General features: G+C 35.9%; 1 protein-coding gene across 1 annotated transcript in view; it reads right to left on the reverse strand.

Moving 5' to 3' along the window:
• Nucleotides 1–20,902, reverse strand: part of USP8 (ubiquitin specific peptidase 8) — a 55,940-nt gene that overhangs the window by 15,013 nt on the left and 20,025 nt on the right. Inside the window, exons 7-9 of the mRNA XM_058737746.1 lie at nucleotides 19,314–19,476; nucleotides 15,692–15,836; nucleotides 15,178–15,401 (exon numbers count right to left, since the gene is read on the reverse strand). Coding sequence (XP_058593729.1) covers nucleotides 15,178–15,401; nucleotides 15,692–15,836; nucleotides 19,314–19,476 — 532 coding nt within the window. The remainder of the gene's footprint in view (nucleotides 1–15,177; nucleotides 15,402–15,691; nucleotides 15,837–19,313; nucleotides 19,477–20,902) is intronic.

Genomic DNA, 20,902 nt, shown 5'->3' on the forward strand with positions numbered 1-20,902 from the left:
TTGTGGAGACAACATTTGCCAGAACATCTATTTATAACATTACCCTATGTCAAGATTTCTCAAAAGGCACTTGGCACTTACTTCCTACTTGACTCCATACTTTCAATACACCATGATATGTTCTGTATATGGAAATGGAAGAGTTCACCTAAAACATACCTAAAGTTCCATTTCCACATAACCAATTGCCTATTCAGTATCTCCATGTCAGCGTCTCACATATACACCACAAACCAAGTATGGCCAAAACTGAATACATGCTATTCCCCCTACTAACACTGTCCTTATCTCATGGATGTAACCACTATCCAAACATAGCTCAAACCAGAAAGCTGAGTTCCATATGTCCTCCCCTGCCCTTATGCAGTCTGATGATTTTCTTCCTCTGTCCCTCTCCATCAGCACCAACCAAGTCCATGCCAACATCTCCTCTACAGTGTTTCCAATTAGTGGAATTTGTTTAAAATCTTTCTTCCCTCCTAAGATATAAGCTCCAGGAGGGTAAAGACTGTGCCTGATAGACAGTAAATAAATATGCTGTTGAAGGAATGAATAAAATATTCTGTAACAGTTTTCACAACAGTTAAGTTACTAAATACAAATTGAGTTTAATAAACTATCTAAATTCCTGAATTAGTGCGTTAAATGTTTATTACCTCAATTTAATAGCATATTAATTCTACAAAATTGTTAGAAATGACCCTAACATCATTTCTTTTGAGAGTAAAATTTATTGAAACAAGTATAACTAATAAGAATATCTGCCAATAACAACTTGCATGGTATTCTTACAAAATGAATTGTATGTTTTGCAACTAGAAACTAATACCATAGGAAGATTTTAGTGAAGAAAAAATCATACCTTTGCTCCTCACTTCTCTTTTTACCTCTTTACTTTAAAAATCTATTGTCTTTTTTCTACATTTGAGAATGAAGTGTGAAGAACCACTACAAGGATAAGGATAATCAAAGTTCCATGGAAAGGAACCAAAATAAGTTTCCATCTACATTTTAACAACTTGATCCATTTCCCCCCTAATTTTAAAACCATAACTATGATCATGTTACTTTCACCTTTAAAATTCTTTAATTTTCCTTGTGCCTACAGGATAAAACTCCAATTTGATCCAAGTATCTCTTGATGACTCTTGCCCATCTTTCCAATCTTATCTACTCTCACATTTGCCTGTCTCCAACAGAGAGCTGTGTCCAAGCACGTCAAAACTACTCACTGGTTCCAGAGCATGCTTTGTTCCTTTAGTCACAAAATCTACTTGTCTCTTTCATCCTCAAATCCTATTGAACTCATAGCCCAGATAAAAATACTGCCTCTCTATGAAGATCTCTCTGATACCCTGTCAAAATTTCTCTCCTTGCTCTGTGCTCTGGTGAGTAATTATATTCTGCCTTATACTTTGTCTAATTTTGTACAACTTTCTCCTTCTAAACATCAAACAGAATTCACAGCTTAATCATATCTGTAAACCTTCATGTTGTCTTTCACATAGAAAATCCTCAGAATATGTTAGACAAATTGCATATATCTCAGTCACAAAAGGATTATGGTTCAAATAACATGTTGATTAAGTTTAAAGGAAGTACAATAACATAGGCTTTTTTTTTCAATTTCTTAAATTTATGTTAAGAAAAATTAATCACATACTGTTCAGTCTTAAGATTTGGTCCAAAATATTAAAAGTAGAAGACCTTTAAAAAAAAAAAATGAAGAAATAAACCATCTCATTTGATATAAAAAAAGACTAAGTTTTCTATTCATAGCCTATTGTACAAATCAAATGACATCCATTTCAAATATGAAACACTTGAAATATATACGAAAAAAATAAAAATAAATGCTATAAAAAATCTTTTGGAAAAACCATAAGGGAGAATTAGTTTACCTTCCTTTGAGTAAAATGTAGAGAAAAAAAGCTGCATTTTTATTGTAATACACTGGTTATTTAAAATCATTTAAGTAACTATTGTTAAAACATGCCTGCTGCAGAGGAGATCAAGATGGTGGAGTAGAAAGATCTTGAGCTCACCTCCTTCCACAGACACACCAAATTACAACTAAATATAGACAAACTCTCTGAGAATGACCTGAATACTAGTGAAATAGCTCTTTCACAACTAAAAATATAAATAAAAAGCCACATTCAGAGAGGTAGGAGGGGCAGAGACACGGTCTAGCCAGTAGCCACATACATTATGCAGCAATATACAAATGGCAGGAATAATCACAAATGTAAAGGTCCTCCCTGAGGATCGAGGGGTTTAAGTCCCACATTAGGCACCCTTACCCAAGGGGCCTGTATAGGAAGGATGAGCCCCCACAATGTCTGGCTATGAAAATCAATTGGGCTTATCCCTAGGAGAGCCAGAGAGCTACAGGACACAGAGACTCTGCTCTTAAAGGGCCAGCCACAAATTCACTTGTTTTTAGACCCAACAGAGAGGCGACAGTTTGAAAAGCACTGGGGCCATATGTGAAGAAAACTTATTAACTAATTTTAGGGTATGTGCAGGAGGGGCAGGGATCTATAGAGACTTTCTCCAGGAATAGAAATGCTGGTAGGCACCACTTCTGATACTCTCCATGTGCCACCATTCATCCCACTTGGTGATCTCCTATGGATCGGCCCCGCCCAATACACATACTTTGCCAGGTACCCATCCAAGGCAGTTCAGGCTCAGCCACACCTGGTGGGCAGCCTAAGCCAAGACAGCAATCCCCCACTCCCCCAAGAAGTTCTGCTGGGGATGGGGGGAAGGTGTTAGTTCTAAACAATTGTGATCAGGCCTCTAAGCCATTCACACCAGGGCACACAGAGCCCATAGGAGATACCCCTGAAGTGCCTGCTTCTGATGACCCAGAGGAGACTGTGCATCTTGGCCCCACAGGATACCTTCTACATTTGAAGGCCACTCCTTCAAAACTGGGAGATGGATCAGAATACATAGAAACACAGAAAGTCAAACAAAATGAGGAGGCAGAGGTAAATGTTCAAAAGAACAAAATGAAACTTCATTAAAAGAACCAGAGATAAGCAATCTATCTGATAAAGAGTTCAAAGTAATGGTCATAATGATGTTCACCAAACTTGGAAGAATGGATGAACATACAAGAACTTTAATAAAGAGGTCGAAAATATAAGAAAGAACAACTCAGAGCTGAAGAATAAAATAACTGAAATGAAAAATACACTAGAAGGAATAACAACAGATTAAAAGATACAAAAGAACAGATGAGTGATCTGGAAGACAGAGTAGTAGAAATCAAGTTGAACAACAGAAAAATATTTTAAACAAAAAAGGGTAGTTTAAGGTATGACTGGGACAACATCAAATGTACTAATATTTGCATTATGGGGATACCAGAAGGAGAAGGGGAAGAAAACTTATTTGAAAAAATATAACTGAATATTTAAAAATTTTTTTTAATTTTTATTTTTTTACATTAAATATAATTTATTGTCAAATTGTTTTCCATACAACACCCAGTGCTCATCCCAACAGATGCCCTTCCTCAATGCCCATCACCCACTTTTCCCTCTCCCAATACTTTCTTAACCTAAAGAAAACAGACAATCCAGGTCCAGGAAGCAGAGAACCCAAAACAAGATGAAACAAAGAGGTGTGCACCAAAACATAGTAATTAACATGTCAAAGGTTAAAGATAAAGGGAATTTGTAAAGAAGCAAAAAGTCACCTATAAGGGAAACCCTATAAGGCTATCAGTTGATCTTTCAGCAGAAACGGAAGGCCAGAAGGGATATATTCAAATTGCTGAATTGAATATATTCAAATTGCATGATATATTCAAATTGCTGAAAGGAAAAGCCTACAACCAATAATACTCTACCTACTAAGGTTATCATTCAGAATTAAAGGAGAGATAAAGAGTTTCCCAGATAAAAGTTAAAGGAGTTCATTATCACTAAAGTAGGCTTACATAGAAGGTTAAAGGGACTTCATTAAGTGGAAAAGAAAAGGCCATAACTAGAAGTAAAATTTTACAAGAAAAAATCTTACTGGTAAAAACAAACATAGTAAAGGTAGGGGATTAACCAATTCTAAAACTACTATGAAGATTAAGATGGAAGTAGTAAATTCAAGTATGTTTATAATTGTTGGAGAAATATAAAAATAAAAATGGAAAATGTGTCAGAAATATAAAATGTGTGTGACTGCTATATATTTAAGGTGTTATATATGAACCTAATGGTACAAAACCCAAAAAATTGTACTAGATACACAAAAAATAGAGAAAGGAATCCAAACAAACGTTAGAGAAAGTCATCAAATAACAAGGGAAGATAGCAAAAGAAGAACAAAGAAACAGAAAAGAGCTACATAAACTATCAGAAAAACGTAAAATGGCAAGAAGCACATACCTATCAATAATTACTTTGAATATGAATGGACTAAGTGCTCCAATCAAATACACAGTGTGCCAGAATGAATAAAAATAAATAAATAAGAATCATCTATATGCTCCCTACAAGAGACTTTAGACCTAAAGACAAATACAGACGAAAAGTGAAGGGATAGGGAAAAAAAAAAGTGAAGGGATTAAAAAAAAAAAAGCTGGGATAGCAATAGTTTTATCAGACAAAATAGACTTTAAAACAAAGACAGAGACAAGGAAGGGCATTATATGATGATAAAGGGATCAACCCAATGAGAGGATACAATTATAAATATCTATGCACCCATCCTATTTATTTTATTTATCTTTATTTATATTATATATATTTATATTATTATATTATTCACCCATCCTGAATACATAGAGCAAATATTAACAAGACATAAAGGAAGAAATTGATCATAATACAATGATAGTAGGGGACTTGAACCATACTTACATCAATGGATAGATTATCCAGACAGAAAATAAACAAGGGAAATAGTAGCTTTGAAGGACACATTAGATCACATTGATCTAACAGACATAGACAGTACATTCCATTTCAAAACAACAGAATACATATTCTTTTCAAGTGTACATGAAATCTTCTCCAGGACAGATCACATGTTAGGCCACAAAACAAGTCTTAATATATTTAGGAAGACTGAAATTATATCAAGCATCTTTTCCAACTGTAACAGTATGAAACTAGAAATCAATTTACAAGAAAAAAATCTGGAAAGAACACACACATAGAGCAACTAAACAACAAATCGATCAACTAGGAAATCAAAGAGGAAATTAAAAAAATAAATGGAAACAAATGAACATGAAAACACAATGGTCCAAAATTTTTGGGATGCAGCAAAAACAGTTCCAAGAGGGAAGTTTATAGTGATATAGGCCCACATCAAAAAACAAGAAAAATCTCAAATAGAAAAACATCTAACCTTACACCTAAATAAGCTAGAACAAAGCTAAAAACTGGCAGAAGGAAGAAAACAGATCAGAAATAAATGAAATAGTAAAAGAATAATAGAAAAGATCAATGAAATCAAGAGCAGGTTTTTTGAAGATATGAATAAAACTGATAAACCTCTAGTCAGACTCATCAAGAAAACAAGAATGGACTCAAATAAACAAAATCAGAAATGAAGGAGAGGAAATAACAGCTTGACCCCAGGAATACAAAAGATTACAGAAGATTATGGAAAATTATGGAGAGTCTGCATGGCTTAGCTGGTTAAGCATTCAACTCTTTGATTTCAGCTCAGGTCGTGATCTCACAGTTCATGAGATTAAGCCCCATATGTTGGGTTCCGTGTGTTGACAGCAAGGAGCCTGCTTGGAATTCTCTCTCTCACTTTCTCTCTGCCCCTCCCCCTGCCCACGCTGTTTTCTCTCTCTCACTCTCAAAATAAATAAACAAACTTAAAAAAAATATTATGAAAGCTTATATGCCAACAAATTGGGCAACCTAGGAAAAAAGGATAAATTCCTTGAAGCATCCAATCTTCTAAGACTCACTCAGGAGAACAGAAAATGTGAACAGACTGATTACAGGCATAACTTGTTTTACTGCACTTCACTTTATTTCACTTCACAGATACTGTGTTTTTTAAACATTAAAGGTTTTTGGCAACCGTGAATCAAACAAGGCTATTAGTGCCATTCCTCCAACAGCATCTGCTCACTTCATGTCTCTGTGTCACATTTAGGTAATTGTTATACTTCACAAACTTTTTATTATTATTATATTTATTATGGTGATTTGTGACCACTGACCTTTGATGTTACTATTTTAATTGTTTTCTGGTGCCACGAACCACACCTATGTAACTTAGTAAATGTTGTGGATGTTCTGACTGCTCTATGGACCAGCTGTTCCCCCATCTCTCTCCCTCTCCTATTCCGCAAGACACAATACCAAAATTAGATCAATGAATAAATAACCCTGCAATGGCCTCTTAGTTCAAGTGAAAGGAAGAGTCACGTTTCTATCACTTTAAATCAAAAGCTATACACAATTAAGCTTAATGAGGAAGGCATATCAAAAGCTTTTAGGCCAAAAGCTAGGCCTTATATCAAAAAGCCAAATTGAAAATGCAAAGGAACTCTTCAAAAAATTTTAAAGTGTTAGTTCAGTGAATATACAAATAATAAGAATGTGAAACAGCCTTACTGCTGTTTAGTGGTCTGGGCAGAAGACCCTATCAACCACAACACTCCTATAAGCAAAGCCTAAGACCAAATCAACCACAACACTCCTATAAGCAAAGCCTAATTCAGAGCAAGGCCCTAATTCTCTTCAACTCTATGACGGCTACGAGAGGTGAGGAAGCTGCAGGAAAAAAAAAATTGATATTGGCAAAGGTTGGGTCATGAAATTTAAGGAAAGAAGCTGTCTCCATAACATAAAAGTTCAAGGTGAAGGCAGCAGGTGCTAATGTAGAAGCTTCAGCAAGTTATCTAGAAAAATAAGCTAAGATATTAATATAGATGGAACAACCTTCTACCGGACAAGATGCCATCTAGGACTTTCAAAGCTAGAGAGGAGAAGTCAATGCCCGGCTTCAAGGCTTCAGAAGATAGGCTGACTCTCTTATTAAGGGCTAATATAGCTGGTGGCTTTCAGCTGAAGCCAATGCTTATTGACCGTTCCGAAAATCCTAAAACCCTTAAGAATTATGCTAAATCTAATCTGCCTGTGCTCTATCGATGGAACAACAAAGTCTGGATGATAGCACACCTGTTTACAACATGACTTACTGAATATTTTAAGGACACATTGAGGCCTACTATTCAGAAAAAAGACTCCTTCTAAAATATTACTGCTCACTGACAATGTACCTGGTAAACAGAGTTTTGACTGAACGTAAAAAAAGATTAATGTTTTCATGCCTGTTAACATTCCATTCTGCAGCCCAGTGATCAAGAAGTCATGGTAACTTTCAAGTCTTACTAAAGAAATTCACTTTGTGAGGATAGAGCTGCATAGAGAGTGATTCCTACTAACTAGGAAGGTCATTGAAAACCTCTTGGCAAGGATACACCATTCTACATGAAATTAAGAACATTAGTGATTTGTGGAAGGATGTCAAAATTTCAACATTTAACAGGAGTTTGGAAGAAGTTGATCTCAGCCCTCATGGATGACTTTGAAGATTTTAAAACTTAAGTGGTGAAACTAATTGCAAATGTGGTGGAAACAGCAAGAGAACTAGAATTACAAGTGAGCCTGAAGATGTGACTAAACTGCGGCTATCTCATGAAAAAATTTGAATGGATGAAGTGTTGCTTCTTTTGGATGAGTAAAGAATGTGGTTCCTTAAAATGGAATCTACTGGTGAAGATGATGTGAAGATTGCTGAAATGACAACAAAGAATTTAGAATATAACAAACTTAGTTGATAAAGCAGTAGCAGGGTTTGAGAAAACTAACCCAAATTTTGCAAGAAGTTTTATGCTGGGGAAAATGCTATTAAACGGCATCACATACTACAAAGCAATCATTTGTGAAAGAAAGAGTTAAATAATATGGCAAACTTCATTCTTGTCTTATTTTAAGAAATTGTCAGAGCTACCCCAAACTTTAGCAACCACCCATTATCAATAGTCAGTAGTCATCAACAGTGAGGCAAGACCCTCCACCAGCAAAAAGATTACATCTTCCTGTAATCTCAAATGATGGTTAGCATATTTTAGCAGTAAAATTTTTTAATTAAGACGTGTACATGGTTTTTTTCAGTCCTAATGCTACTGCACACTTAGTAGACTACAGTATAATCTAATAATCTTTTTTTAAAATATGAAATTTATTGCCAAATTGGTTTCCATACAATACCCAGTGCTCATCCCAAAAGGTGCCCTCCTCAATACCCATCACCCACCCCCCTCCCTGCCACCCCCCGTCAACCCTCAGTTTGTTCTGTTTTTAAGAGTCTCTTATGTTTTGGCTTCCTCCCTCTCTAACTTTTTTTATTTTTTTATTTTTTCCTTTCCATCCCCCATGGTCTTCTGTTAAGTTTCTCAGGATTCACATAGAGTGAAACCATGATTATCTGTCTTTCTCTGTATGACTTATTTCACTTAGCATAACACTCTCCAGTTCCATCCACGTTGCTACTAAAGGCCATATTTCATTCTTTCTCATTGCCACGTAGTATTCCGTTGTGTATACAAACCACAATTTCTTTATCCATTCATCAGTTGATGGACATTTAGGTTCTTTCCATAATTCGGCTATTGCTGAAAGTGCTGCTATAAACATTGGGGTACAAGTGCCCCTATATATCAGCACTCCTGTATCCCTTGGGTAAATTCCTAGCAGTGCTACTGCTGGGTCATAGGGTAGGTCTATTTTTAATTTTTTGAGGAACCTCCACACTGTTTTCCAGAGTGGCTGCACCAGTTTGCATTCCCACCAACAGTGCAAGAGGGTTCCCATTTCTCCACATCCTCTCCAGCATCTATAGTCTCCTGATTTGTTCATTTTGGCCCCTCTGACTGGCGTGAGGTGATATCTGAGGGTGGTTCTGATTTGTATTTCTCTGATGAGGAGCGACATTGAGCATCTTTTCATGTGCCTGTTGGCCATCCAGATGTCTTCTTTAGAGAAGTGTCTCTTCATGTTTTCTGCCCATTTCTTCACTGGATTATTTGTTTTTCGGGTGTGGAGTTTGGTGAGCTCTGTATAGATTTTGGATACTAGCCCTTTGTCCGATATGTCATTTGCAAATACCTTTTCCCATTCCGTTGGTTGCCTTTTAGTTCTGTTGATTGTTTCCTTTGCTGTGCAGAAGCTTTTTATCTTCATGAGGTCCCAAGAGTTCCTTTTTTGCTTTTAATTCCCTTGCCTTTGGGGATGTGTCAAGTAAGAAATTGCTGCGGCTGAGGTCAGAGAGGTCTTTTCCTGTTTTCTCCTCTAAGGTTTTGATGGTTTCCTGTCTCACATTCACGTCCTTTATCCATTTTGAGTTTATTTTTGTGAATGGTGTAAGAAAGTGGTCTAGTTTCATCCTTCTGCATGTTGCTGTCTAGTTCTCCCGGCACCATTTGTTAAAGAGACTGTCTTTTTTCCATTGGATGTTCTTTCCTGCTTTGTCAAAGATGAGTTGGCCATCCTTTTGTGGGTCTAGTTCTGGGGTTTCTATTCTATTCCATTGGTCTATGTGCCTGTTTTTGTGCCAATACCATGCTGTCTTGATGATGACAGCTTTGTAGTAGAGGCTAAAGTCTGGGATTGTGATGCCTCCTGCTTTGGTCTTCTTCAAAATTACTTTGGCCATTCGGGGCCTTTTGTGGTTCCACACACATTTTAGGATTGCTTGTTCTAGCTTCGAGAAGAATGCTGGTGCGATTTTGATTGGGATTGCATTGAATGTGTAGATAGCTTTGGGTAGTATTGACATTTTAACAGTATTCTTCCAACCCATGAGCACGGAATGTTTTTCCATTTCTTTATATCTTCTTCAATTTCCTTCATAAGCTTTCTATAGTTTTCAGCATACAGATCTTTTACATCTTTGGTTAGGTTTATTCCTAGGTTATTTTATGCTTCTTGGTGCAATTGTGAATGGGATCAGTTTCTTTATTTGTCTTTCTGTTGCTTCATTATTAGTGTATAAGAATGCAACTGATTTCTGTACATTGATTTTGTATCCTGCGACTTGGCTGAATTCATGCATCAGTTCTAGCAGACTTTGGTGGAGTCTCTCGGATTTTCCATGTATAATATCATGTCATCTGCAAAAAGTGAAAGCTTGACTTCATCTTTGCCAATTTTGATGCCTTTGATTTCCTTTTGTTGTCTCATTGCTGATGCTAGCACTTCCAACACTATGTTAAACAACAGCGGTGAGAGTGGACATCCCTGTCGTGTTCCTGATCTCAGGGGGAAAGCTCTCAGTTTTTCCCCACTGAGGATGATATTAGCTGTGGGCTTTTCATAAATGGCTTTTATGATGTCTAAGTATGTTCCTTCTATCCCGACTTTCTTGAGGGTTTTTATTAACAAAGCATGCTGAATTTTGTCAAATGCTTTTTCTGCATCGATTGACAGGATCATATGGTTCTTTTCTTTTATTAATGTGATGTATCACGTTGATTGATTTGCGAATGTTGAACCAGCCCTGCAGCCCAGGAATGACTCCCACTTGATCATGGTGAATAATTCTTTTTATATGCTGTTGAATTCGATTTGCTAGTATCTTATTGAGAATTTTTGCATCCATATTCATCAGGGATATTGGCCTGCAGTTCTTTTTTGCTGGGTCTCTGGTTTAGCAATCAAAGTAATGCTGGCTTCACAGAATGAGTCTGGAAGTTTTCCTTCCCTTTCTATTTTTTGGAATAGCTTGAGAAGGATAGGTATTTTCTCAGCTTTAAATGTCTGGTAGAATTCCCCTGGGAAGCCATCTGGTCCTGGACTCTTATTTGTTGGGAGATTTTTGATAACTGATTCCATTTCTTTGCTGCTTATGGGTCTGTTCAAGCTTTCTATTTCTTCCTGTTTGAATTTTGGAAGTGTGTGGGTGCTAAGGAATTTGTCCATTTCTTCCAGGTTGTCCAATTTGTTGCATATAATTTTTCACAGTATTCCCTGATAACTGCTTGTCTTTCTGAGGGATTGGTTGTAATAATTCCTTTTTAATTCATGATTTTATCTATTTCCTCATCTCCCTGTTTTTTTTGAGAAGCCTGGCTAGAGGTTTATCAATTTTGTTTATTTTTTCAAAAAACCAACTCTTGGTTTCACTGATCTGCTCTACAGTTTTTTTAGATTCTATATTGTTTATTTCTGCTCTGATCTTTATTATTTCTCTTCTTCTGCTGGGTTTGGGGTGTCTTTGCTGTTCTGCTTCTATTTCCTTTAGGTGTGCTGTTAGATTTTGAATTTGGGATTTTTCTTGTTTCTTGAGACAGGCCTGGATTGCAATGTATTTTCCTCTCAGGACTGCCTTCACTGCATCCCAAAGTGTTTGGATTGTTGTATTTTCATTTTCATTTGTTTCCATATATTTTTAAATTTCTTCTCTAATTGCCTGGTTGACCCATTCATTCTTTATGTAATGATCTTTTATATGAATGGGAAAACCAAAAATTCACTGACTTGCTTTGTTGTGATATGCACTTTATTGTGGTGGCCTGGATTTGAATGAACAGCATCTCTGATATACACCTGTACTAGTAATGAAATTGAATCAGTAATCAAAAACTCCCAACAATCCAAATTCCAAGAACAGATAGTTTCACATGTGACTTCTACCAAAGAAGAGTTAATAGCTATTTTTCTCAAACTATTCCAAGAAATTGAAGAGGAAGGAACGCTTCCAAATTCATTGTGCAAGGCCAGCATTACCCTCATACCAACAGCAGGCAAAAACGCTACAAAAATGAAAATTAGTAACCAATATCCCTGATGAAGTGAGCTGCAAGAATCCTCAACAAAATATCAACAAACTGAATTCAACAGTACATTAAAAGGATCTTGTACTACAACCAAGAGGGATTTATTCCAGGGATACAGGGATGGTTCAATACCTGCAAATCAATTAACCAAATGAAGGATAAAAACCCTATGATCATCTCAGCAGATGTGGAAAAAGCATCTGACAAAATTCATCATCCATTTAACTCTCAACAAACAAGAAAGTATATAACAAACCCACACCTAACATCATAGTCAATGGTGAAACGCTAAAAGATTTTGCTTTAATAATGAGGATATCTACCCTTGGTACTTTTATTCAACATAGCACTGGAAGTCCTAGCCATAGATAGCAATCAGATGAGAAAAAGAAATAGAACGCATCCAAATTGGTAAGGAAGAAGTAAAACTGGTTCTATCTATAATCACATGACAATCTATGTAGAAAACCCTAGACTTCACCAGAAAACCTATTAGAATAAATGAATTCAATAAAGTTGCAGAATACGAAATCAATACACAGAAATCTGTTGTTTCTATACACTAATCATGAAGCATCACAAAGGGAAATTGAGAAAACTATCCGATTTCCAACCGCATCAGAAAGAATAAAATATTTATGAATAAATTTAATCAAGGAGGTGAAAAACCTATACTCTCATAACTTTAAGACATTGATGAAAGAAACCGAAGAGGAGAAAAATGGAAAGATGTACTGTGCTCATGGATTGGAAGAATTAATATTGTTAAAACATCAATGCTATCCAAAGCAACATACAGATTTAATACAATCTCTATAAAAATACCAATACAATTTTTCACAGAACCAGAACAAAAAAAATCCTGAAATTTGTATGGAACCACAAAAGACTCCCAATAGCCAAAGCAATGTTGACAAAGAAGAACAAAGCTGGAGGTGTTGCAATTCTAGATTCCAAGATATACTACAAAGCTACAGTAATCAGCAATATGGTACTGGCATTAAAAAAGAGCTGCACAGATCAATGGAACAGTATAGAGAACTTAGAAATAAATCCACCCTTATATGGTCAATTAATCTATAAGAAAGGAGGCAAGAATATACAATGGGGAAAAGACAATCTCTTCAATAAATGGTGTTGGTAAGACTGAAACGGCTACATGCAAAGAATGAAACTGGACCACACTTTATCAATAAGGAAGTACACTCAAAATGGATTGAAGATGTAGATGTAAGACCTGAAACCATAAAACTCCTAAAAGAAAACATAGGTAGTAAATTCTTGGAGATTGATCCTAGCAATATTTTTGGATCTGTTTCCTCAGCCAAGGGAAACAAAAGCAAAAATAAACAAATGGGACTCATTTATCACACTAAAAAGCTTTGCACAGTGAAGGAAACCATCAACAAAATGAAAAGGCATCCTACTGAATTAGATTATGTATTTGCAAATGACATATATGATAATGGGTTAATATCCAAAATATATAAAGAACTCATTTGGGTGTCTGGGTGGCTCAGTTGGTTTAGTGTCTGACTCTTGATTTCAGCACAGATTGTGATCCAGGGGTTGTGGGACTGAGTCCTGTGTCAGGTTCAATGTTGAGTGTGGAACCTGCTTGGGATTCTCTCTTTCTCTCTCTCTCCCTCCCCTGCTCACATGAACTCATGCAACTCAACACCCAACAAAACAATCTGATTTAAAAATGGGCCAAGGAAAAAAAAAATTAGGGGGAAAAAAAAAAAAAAAGGGCCAAGGACCTGATAGACATTTTTCCACAGAAGACATATAGATGGCCAAGAAAACCATGAAAAGATGCTCAACATTACTAATCATTAGGGAAATGCAAATTAAAATCACAATGAAGTATCACTTTACACCTGTCAGAATGGGTAAACTCAAAAAGAACAAAAACAGGGGGGCGCCTGGGTGGCTCAGCAGGTTGAGCATCCGACTTTGGCTCAGGTCATGATCTCATGGTTCGTGAGTTCAAGCCCCGAGTTGGGCTCTGTGCTGACAGCTCAGAGCCTGGAGCCTGCTTCGGATTCTGTCTCCTTCTCTATCTGCCCCTCCCCCATTCTGTCTCTTTCTCTCCCTCAAAAATAAACATTAAAAAAAAAAAAAAGAACAAAACTAGCAAATGTTGGTGAGGATGTGATGAAAAGGAACACTGGTGCACTGTTGGTGGGAATGTAAATTGGTGCAGCCACCAGAGAAAACAGTATGGAAATTCCTCAAAAAATTAAAAAGAGAACTACCATATGGTCTAGCAACTCCACCTTTGATAATTCCATTCATCTGAAGAAAATAAAAACACTAATTCAGAAAGATATATGAACCCTAGTTAATTACAGTATTTACAAAGCTAAGATATAGAAACAACTTGTATTCATCAACAGATGAATGAAGAACATGTGCTATCTATATAGTAATGTAATACTCAGCCATGAAAAAGGATGAAATCTTGCCATTTGTGACAAGGATGGACCGAGAGGGTATTATGCTGAGTGAAATAAGTCAGACAAAGACAAGTGCTTTATGATTTCACTTATATATATGTGTAATCTAAAAAGCAAGGCAAACAAAGCAAAACAGAAAAAGTCTCATAAATAAATAGAACAAACTTATGGTTGCCAGAGGGGAGGTGTTTGGGAAGGATGGGTGAAATAGGTGATGGAGATTAAGAGGCACAAACTTACAGTTAAGAAATAAATAAGTCACAAGAATGAAAAGTACAGCATAGACTACATTTTCTATAATATCGTAATAACTCTGAACGGTTCACAGATGGAATCTAGACTTATGGTGATCATTTCATAAGGTATATAAAGGTCTAATCACTGTGTTGTACATCTAAAACTAATAGAATATTGTATGGCAACTATAATAACAAAGGAAATAACAAAAACTATGCATGTTACTTACATGTCAAATTCTAAGGAAATGGAACTACAGTATTATTTTGAAACCAATATATTGATATCACGTTATCATCTTTAAGCCAAACTATTTGGGAAAATACTATGGGTTAAATTACAATACAAGAAAACCCTGAAAATCTTCACGTTTTCTGTCATAATACAATCTTTTACTGGTACTCCCTACAGTAAACACACTGCTAGCTGGCTTTGAAATCTTTTGAATTATCTATTTTATCACTGCTGTGGGAACAGGACTGAATTATAATGAAAAATCTTTATAGCCAAAAGGCACCAAAACATACAAATTCTTCTCATTGGTATTTTTCTTCCTAAAATATAAAAGCTTATAAATAAAACTTCATTTGTATATTATGTATTTAACATAATATTAAAAAAGAGAAACAATACAGTTAAAAGAAATCAAACACATACCTGTGGAACATTCTTTACAACAGGCACTGGCTGAATTATGGGTAAAACATCAGATTTAGAAGCAGCAATTGACTCAATTGGAGTTGATACGTTCAGTGGTGCCATTCTCTCATCTTGATCATTTAAAAATTCTGTATTTTCATTTATTTCTACAGAAGTAAGTGGCATCTGGGCAGTAGGTTTAGAAGGAACTGATTCTTCCAGTGAAGGATAAGTAAAATCCACTAAAATTCCCAAAAGAATGATAGGTATGAAAGAACAGCAAACCCCATAAATAGTAGTTACATATCTCATGCATGTTACTATGTGATAAAATAAATGAAGTGACAACCACAACAATCTTAAAGAATTAAATATTAACTTCTAGGATGTGGACATCTTATATTTTTTACGCCTGAAAACAAACTGCTATCCAGTAGGATAACTAAACACACAACCAAGAACACTACCATAAGAACATAAAGTTTATTTTACCAAAGCAATTTTAAACAAAAATTTTCACATACATACATACATGAGATAGACACCTCTTCATTCTTGCCTCGTGGGGGTGGAGTGACTTTAGCATTTGTTGTATACTGGGGATAACAAAGTAGCCAGTTGTCATAGCCTCCTTCTAAAACCAAAGGCTCATTGCGCAGGACAGTTTTGCTTTCCCACTAGGAAATAAGGAAACAGTATTTTTATTTTTCTTTCACTTAGCATAATATTTTCAAGATTAGGCAATAGTATTTTCAATATAGCAGCAGTCTCTTCACAGTAAAAAAAAAAAAAAGAAAAAACACAAAAAATTGAATTTTAAAATTGCTCTTGAAGATTCATCTAAATGATAAAAAATGAGAGAATTCAAAATTCAGCATTAAATGAAACACATGGATAGATCAGGTTTTTAAAACCACACAAGTAATACATGATCTTGGAAGAAAATTGTGAAAGTAAGTTCATGTATTTAAAAATCATCCATCATTTGAGCGCCCAGAGATACAACTTTGACATTGTAGGATTTATTCTTACCATTTTCTATGTAGATACATACTTTAAATTTTATTTTTATGAAACAGTGAAACTTTTATGCTGCTGCTTTTCTCTTACATAAACATCTTTTACTAAGGGTCCTATCACCACCACTTGTAATGACCAGATAATATTCTATTTTATACACACATACACACACCCCAAAACTGAATCAACCAATGGAACACTTATGGTTATCTTTCCCGTTATAAAAATGCTGAGATAAATACTGAAGATCCTGATATATGCACATACCCAATCAACTCCATTAGGGAAAAATCCCCAGAAGTGGAGTGGCTGAGCCAAGGCACATGAACATTTTAAGGCTTTTAGTATACATTCCTAATCTTTAAATGATCATTAAAAATATGTATCTATATATATTTCTGCAGGGTAATTTACTAGAACTAGAACTGCTGGATTAAAAGTTTGGTAGATGCTGCCAAATTGCCCTTCAAAAAGATGATACCAATTGATATACTTACCAACAGTTTATGAGAAAGCCTATCACAAATCTTTATAATTTTTACCAAACTGGTGGATAGAAAATGGAATCATGTTTTAATTAGCTTTTATCAGTGAAGCTGCACATCTTTTAATGTTTATTAATATTAAATGTTTATAATATTCTATGACTTAAATAATATCCTTTGCCCATTTTTCAGTAGAATTTGCTATTTTCTTAGTACATAGTGAATGTATTTTGAATATTAAGAAAAATAGCTCTTTGTCATATATGTTACAATTATTTTCCTGACTGATTTTTACTTTATTTATGGAATTAAAACAGTCAAATACATTGATCTTCCTTCATGGTGTCTTGGTTTACAAGACCTACGAATGCTTTTTCCTAGTACTACTTCACTATTTCAATCAACATATTTATATCATTGACCCATCTGGAATATGGTGTGATCTAAGAAGTAAGGCAGGGGTCCCCTTTCTTTTCACCTACTGGCTAGCCAGCTGTCTCCAAACCATTCATTTTTATCCATTTTTCCCCACACTGACTTGTTAAATCATCTTTCTCATACACTAAACCTACATATATCTTAGGCTGAACTTTATGAAAGTGCCAGTATTGTAGGTCAAAACTAGTTGAATACTGGCAGTTTCATGTATCGATCTGTACTTGGGTATATTTCTAGATTCCCTATTTTAAAGCATGAATTGTTTTAAGGCTTTTAAGATTGTCCTCCTGAAGGGTAATGTTCCATCAACTGACCTTCCTAAGAGCAGATTTTGAGTCTTACCAGCATTCATTTAGTACTATCAGTTTAATAATTTAACAAATTATACTGATTATTTTTTCTTTGCTAATTTAATCAGAAAATGGCATTCACTTTTTAAAATGCATTTCTACTAGTAAAGATGATTGTTTTTATGTTTGTCTCTTGTATTTCCTCTTCTGTTCGTGTCTATGTCCACTACTTATTTTACTATTTTATCTTAAATACTTTTTTTATTTGCAAAAGTTCCTTCATATTTTAGGTGTTCTATAGTTGACTGTTGAACAACATGGGTTTGAACCACGCCAAGTCCACTTACACACTTTTTTCTCCCCTTTGAGTTGATGGCAAAAGCCACAGGCATTTACAACTGCCCACCGATGGGACCACATTGAAAGCGAATAGTGCAGAGGTTGTGCCTGTTGCCCAAATGAGTACCTGGGCAACCTGTTGAGGCTGTCACCAGCTGTCAGCAGCTCCCAGAAGCCCCAAACTGGACACAGTTCAGGTCCTTGTGTGCCAGCAGAGTGGTCAGGCTGAAAGCCCTGGACTGGTGGACAGGAGGTGAGGCTGAAGTGGAGACACACCCCCCAGAGTGCAGGTTGGTGCTGCCCAGGAAGTCCAGCATTCTTCGTATTCCCTCCTCCCTGCCCTGGTCCTCCTTGGGCCTAGGACCCTCCCTGGCCAAGGGCAGAATGCTCCTCCCTATGGTGGCTCCTGGAGGCCAGAACATTCACATGAGGCTGTGGTTGCCAATGGCCACAGGCTGGTGGTATATCTCTAGGCAGCTATACTGTGATCCAAGGGTGCTGTCGCCACCTACAGGCCCACCCAGTGGCTGCCATCGCTCAGTAGAGGTTACCAGGCTGTGGAACCCTACCATTCCAGGGCCAGGCCCACTGCTGCCACCATTCTTATCCTGGTGCTGCTTACCCACCTATATGGGGCCTTTTTCCAATAAATATACATACAGTACAGTAACTGCGATTTTAATTATGATTGAATTATGATTTCAGTAATTTTTTCATTATTTTATATAATTTTATATAATTTATAACATTTGCTTTTTTCTAGCTTACTTTATTATAAGAATACAGTATATAATACATATAAAAATACTTTGCTAATCGACTGTTTATGTTATAAGTAAGGCTTTTGGTCAACAGTATTAGTAAAATTTGGGAGAAGTCAAAAATTGTGGCAGGGTATTGGTACCCCTAAACACTGTGTTATTCAAAGGCCAACTGTACTGCCCTATTTATTGCAAATAATCTATTTGTCTTCTGCAATCTAATCATATGGTATTTTTCCACAAATTTTTTTTTGTCAAGTCAAATCTAACAAGCTTTTTCTCCTTAGTGACTTCTTCCTTTGCTTCTATGTTTCGTAGTCTAATTCTTTTTTATTTATTTTTAATATAATTTATTGTCAAATTGACGAACACAGTGTGTAAAGTGTGCTCTTGGTTTTGGGGGTAGATTCCTGTAGTTCATTACTTACATACAACATCCAGTGCTCATCCCAACAAGGGCCCTCCTCAAAGCCCATCACCTATTCCCCGCCTCCCCCATTCCACCCTCAGTTTGTTCTCTGTATTTAAGAGTCTCTGATGGTTTGCCTTTCTCCCTCTCTGTCATAGTCTAATTCTTAAAACAAAAAAATAACACTTTTTTTAGACAGTTTATGTTCCTGGAAATTCTAATCTTATGTTATATTATCAGTTTATTATTATTTGATGATTCAAAACTAGTCTTTTAAATCTGCATTTAAAAAAAATCTCCAACCAAAGCTGCTGAATCTTCTTATCCTTATGATAAACAGCTAGTCAGTATACCTTTCTAACAACCAAAGAAGGCTTACAATTACAGTGAACTAACAAGGAAACTTGCTAACCTTGAAAAGTGCATCTTTCAGACTCCGTAGAGTTGTTCCAAGTTGTAAATCTTTTGTTGAACTAAACCAGTCAAGAAGTACCACATATTCCACATTCCCCCTCTTCTTCCATGTGTCTTTAGAATCATCTGGGAGTTTTGCTTCAATCCAACTAGCAGTGACTCTGAAATGTATTAACATTTGTATTGGGGCAAAGGTAGACAAGAAGTCTTAATATACTAATATAAGACACTGAGTTTTCTTTTAGTCTGTACCACAGTAAATTTTCAGCAACATTTCTTTCTAAGGTCAAATTGTATGTCTGGATAATAAATAATCCTAAAATGTTTAATAACTTCACCTTTGCATAACACTGGAATATGTTTTAGTAATTATTAGAAACTAAAAGAAATGGAATCAACTGTAACCCCTCACAAAAAAGGGAGCCAAAACTGCAAACAAAGAAGTCATCTGAACACCTCTCTCAGCTAAATATAAATAACTGGGGGATCACTCGGGTAACATTATTTATACTTCAGTTCTCTTATACCTATGTAGATAATTGCTAACCAAATACCAAAATGCTTATTTAACAAACACATAGAGCATTTACTATGTGCCAGATACTCTCCTAAATGCTTTATTTTCATAGAATCTCAACTGAATCCTCACAACAAATCCTATGAAGTAGGCATTACTTCAGATGCCAAGTGAAGCCAAATTTCAAACTCAGGCAATCTTGTTCACGTCCATGCTCTTAGCTGTTCTGCTGTGCTGCCTTTTAAATCATCAACTGTGAAAAATATCAACTGTACATTAAAGCATGCTATTCATGTCTTTTGCTCACATAAAAGTTAATTTAAAAGTTACCTAAAGTCCTTAGAGTGGGCCTGCAGCACAGCCCCTCCCCCCCCAAATCCTATTACATCAACTTTTCATCACTAACTACTTGCCCATTTATTCCACTCGACACCAACCACTGCCTCCTTGTAGTTCCTGCTTACTCAGGTATACTCCTGCCTAAGGGCCTTTGCCTCTGTGCCTTTCTATCTGGAATCCTTTTCCTTCAGATAACTGCCATCACTCATTTCCTTTACCCTCTCAAAATTTGCTCAGTTATAACTTCTCCATGAAGCCTTCCTGGATTAAAATTTTAATACCTAGCCCAATGTATACACTTGATACACCCATCTCCATTGCACTTATTAAATAGCAGACATACATTTTAAGGTTTATTGTCTGTTTTGCTATCCCACCTCCCTGTTAAAATATAAGCTCCATGAAGCAAAATTTTTGTTCAATAGGTAAGCCCCAGTACTTAGAACCATAGCAATCCAGCCCACAGAAAACTAGTGCTCAGTATATGAGTGCTGAATGACTGAATAAATAATACAAATTTGTTCCATCAGGTAAGAAACTCCATATTATTCCTGGCAAAGCACTAAGCATTTTAATATTTAACTGATAATACTGGCAAGCTGGGCAGGACTGGTACACTTTTATTCATAAGTAAAAGAAATGGTTTAGATTATTTAAAAGAAAAAAAAAAACTTGCTCCTATATAATAATGTTGGCTACTATATCCTGTAGGAAATAAAGGAAAAGAGAAG

This window comes from Neofelis nebulosa, chromosome 7, assembly GCF_028018385.1.
Source record: "Neofelis nebulosa isolate mNeoNeb1 chromosome 7, mNeoNeb1.pri, whole genome shotgun sequence".
Lineage (NCBI taxonomy): Eukaryota > Metazoa > Chordata > Mammalia > Carnivora > Felidae > Neofelis > Neofelis nebulosa.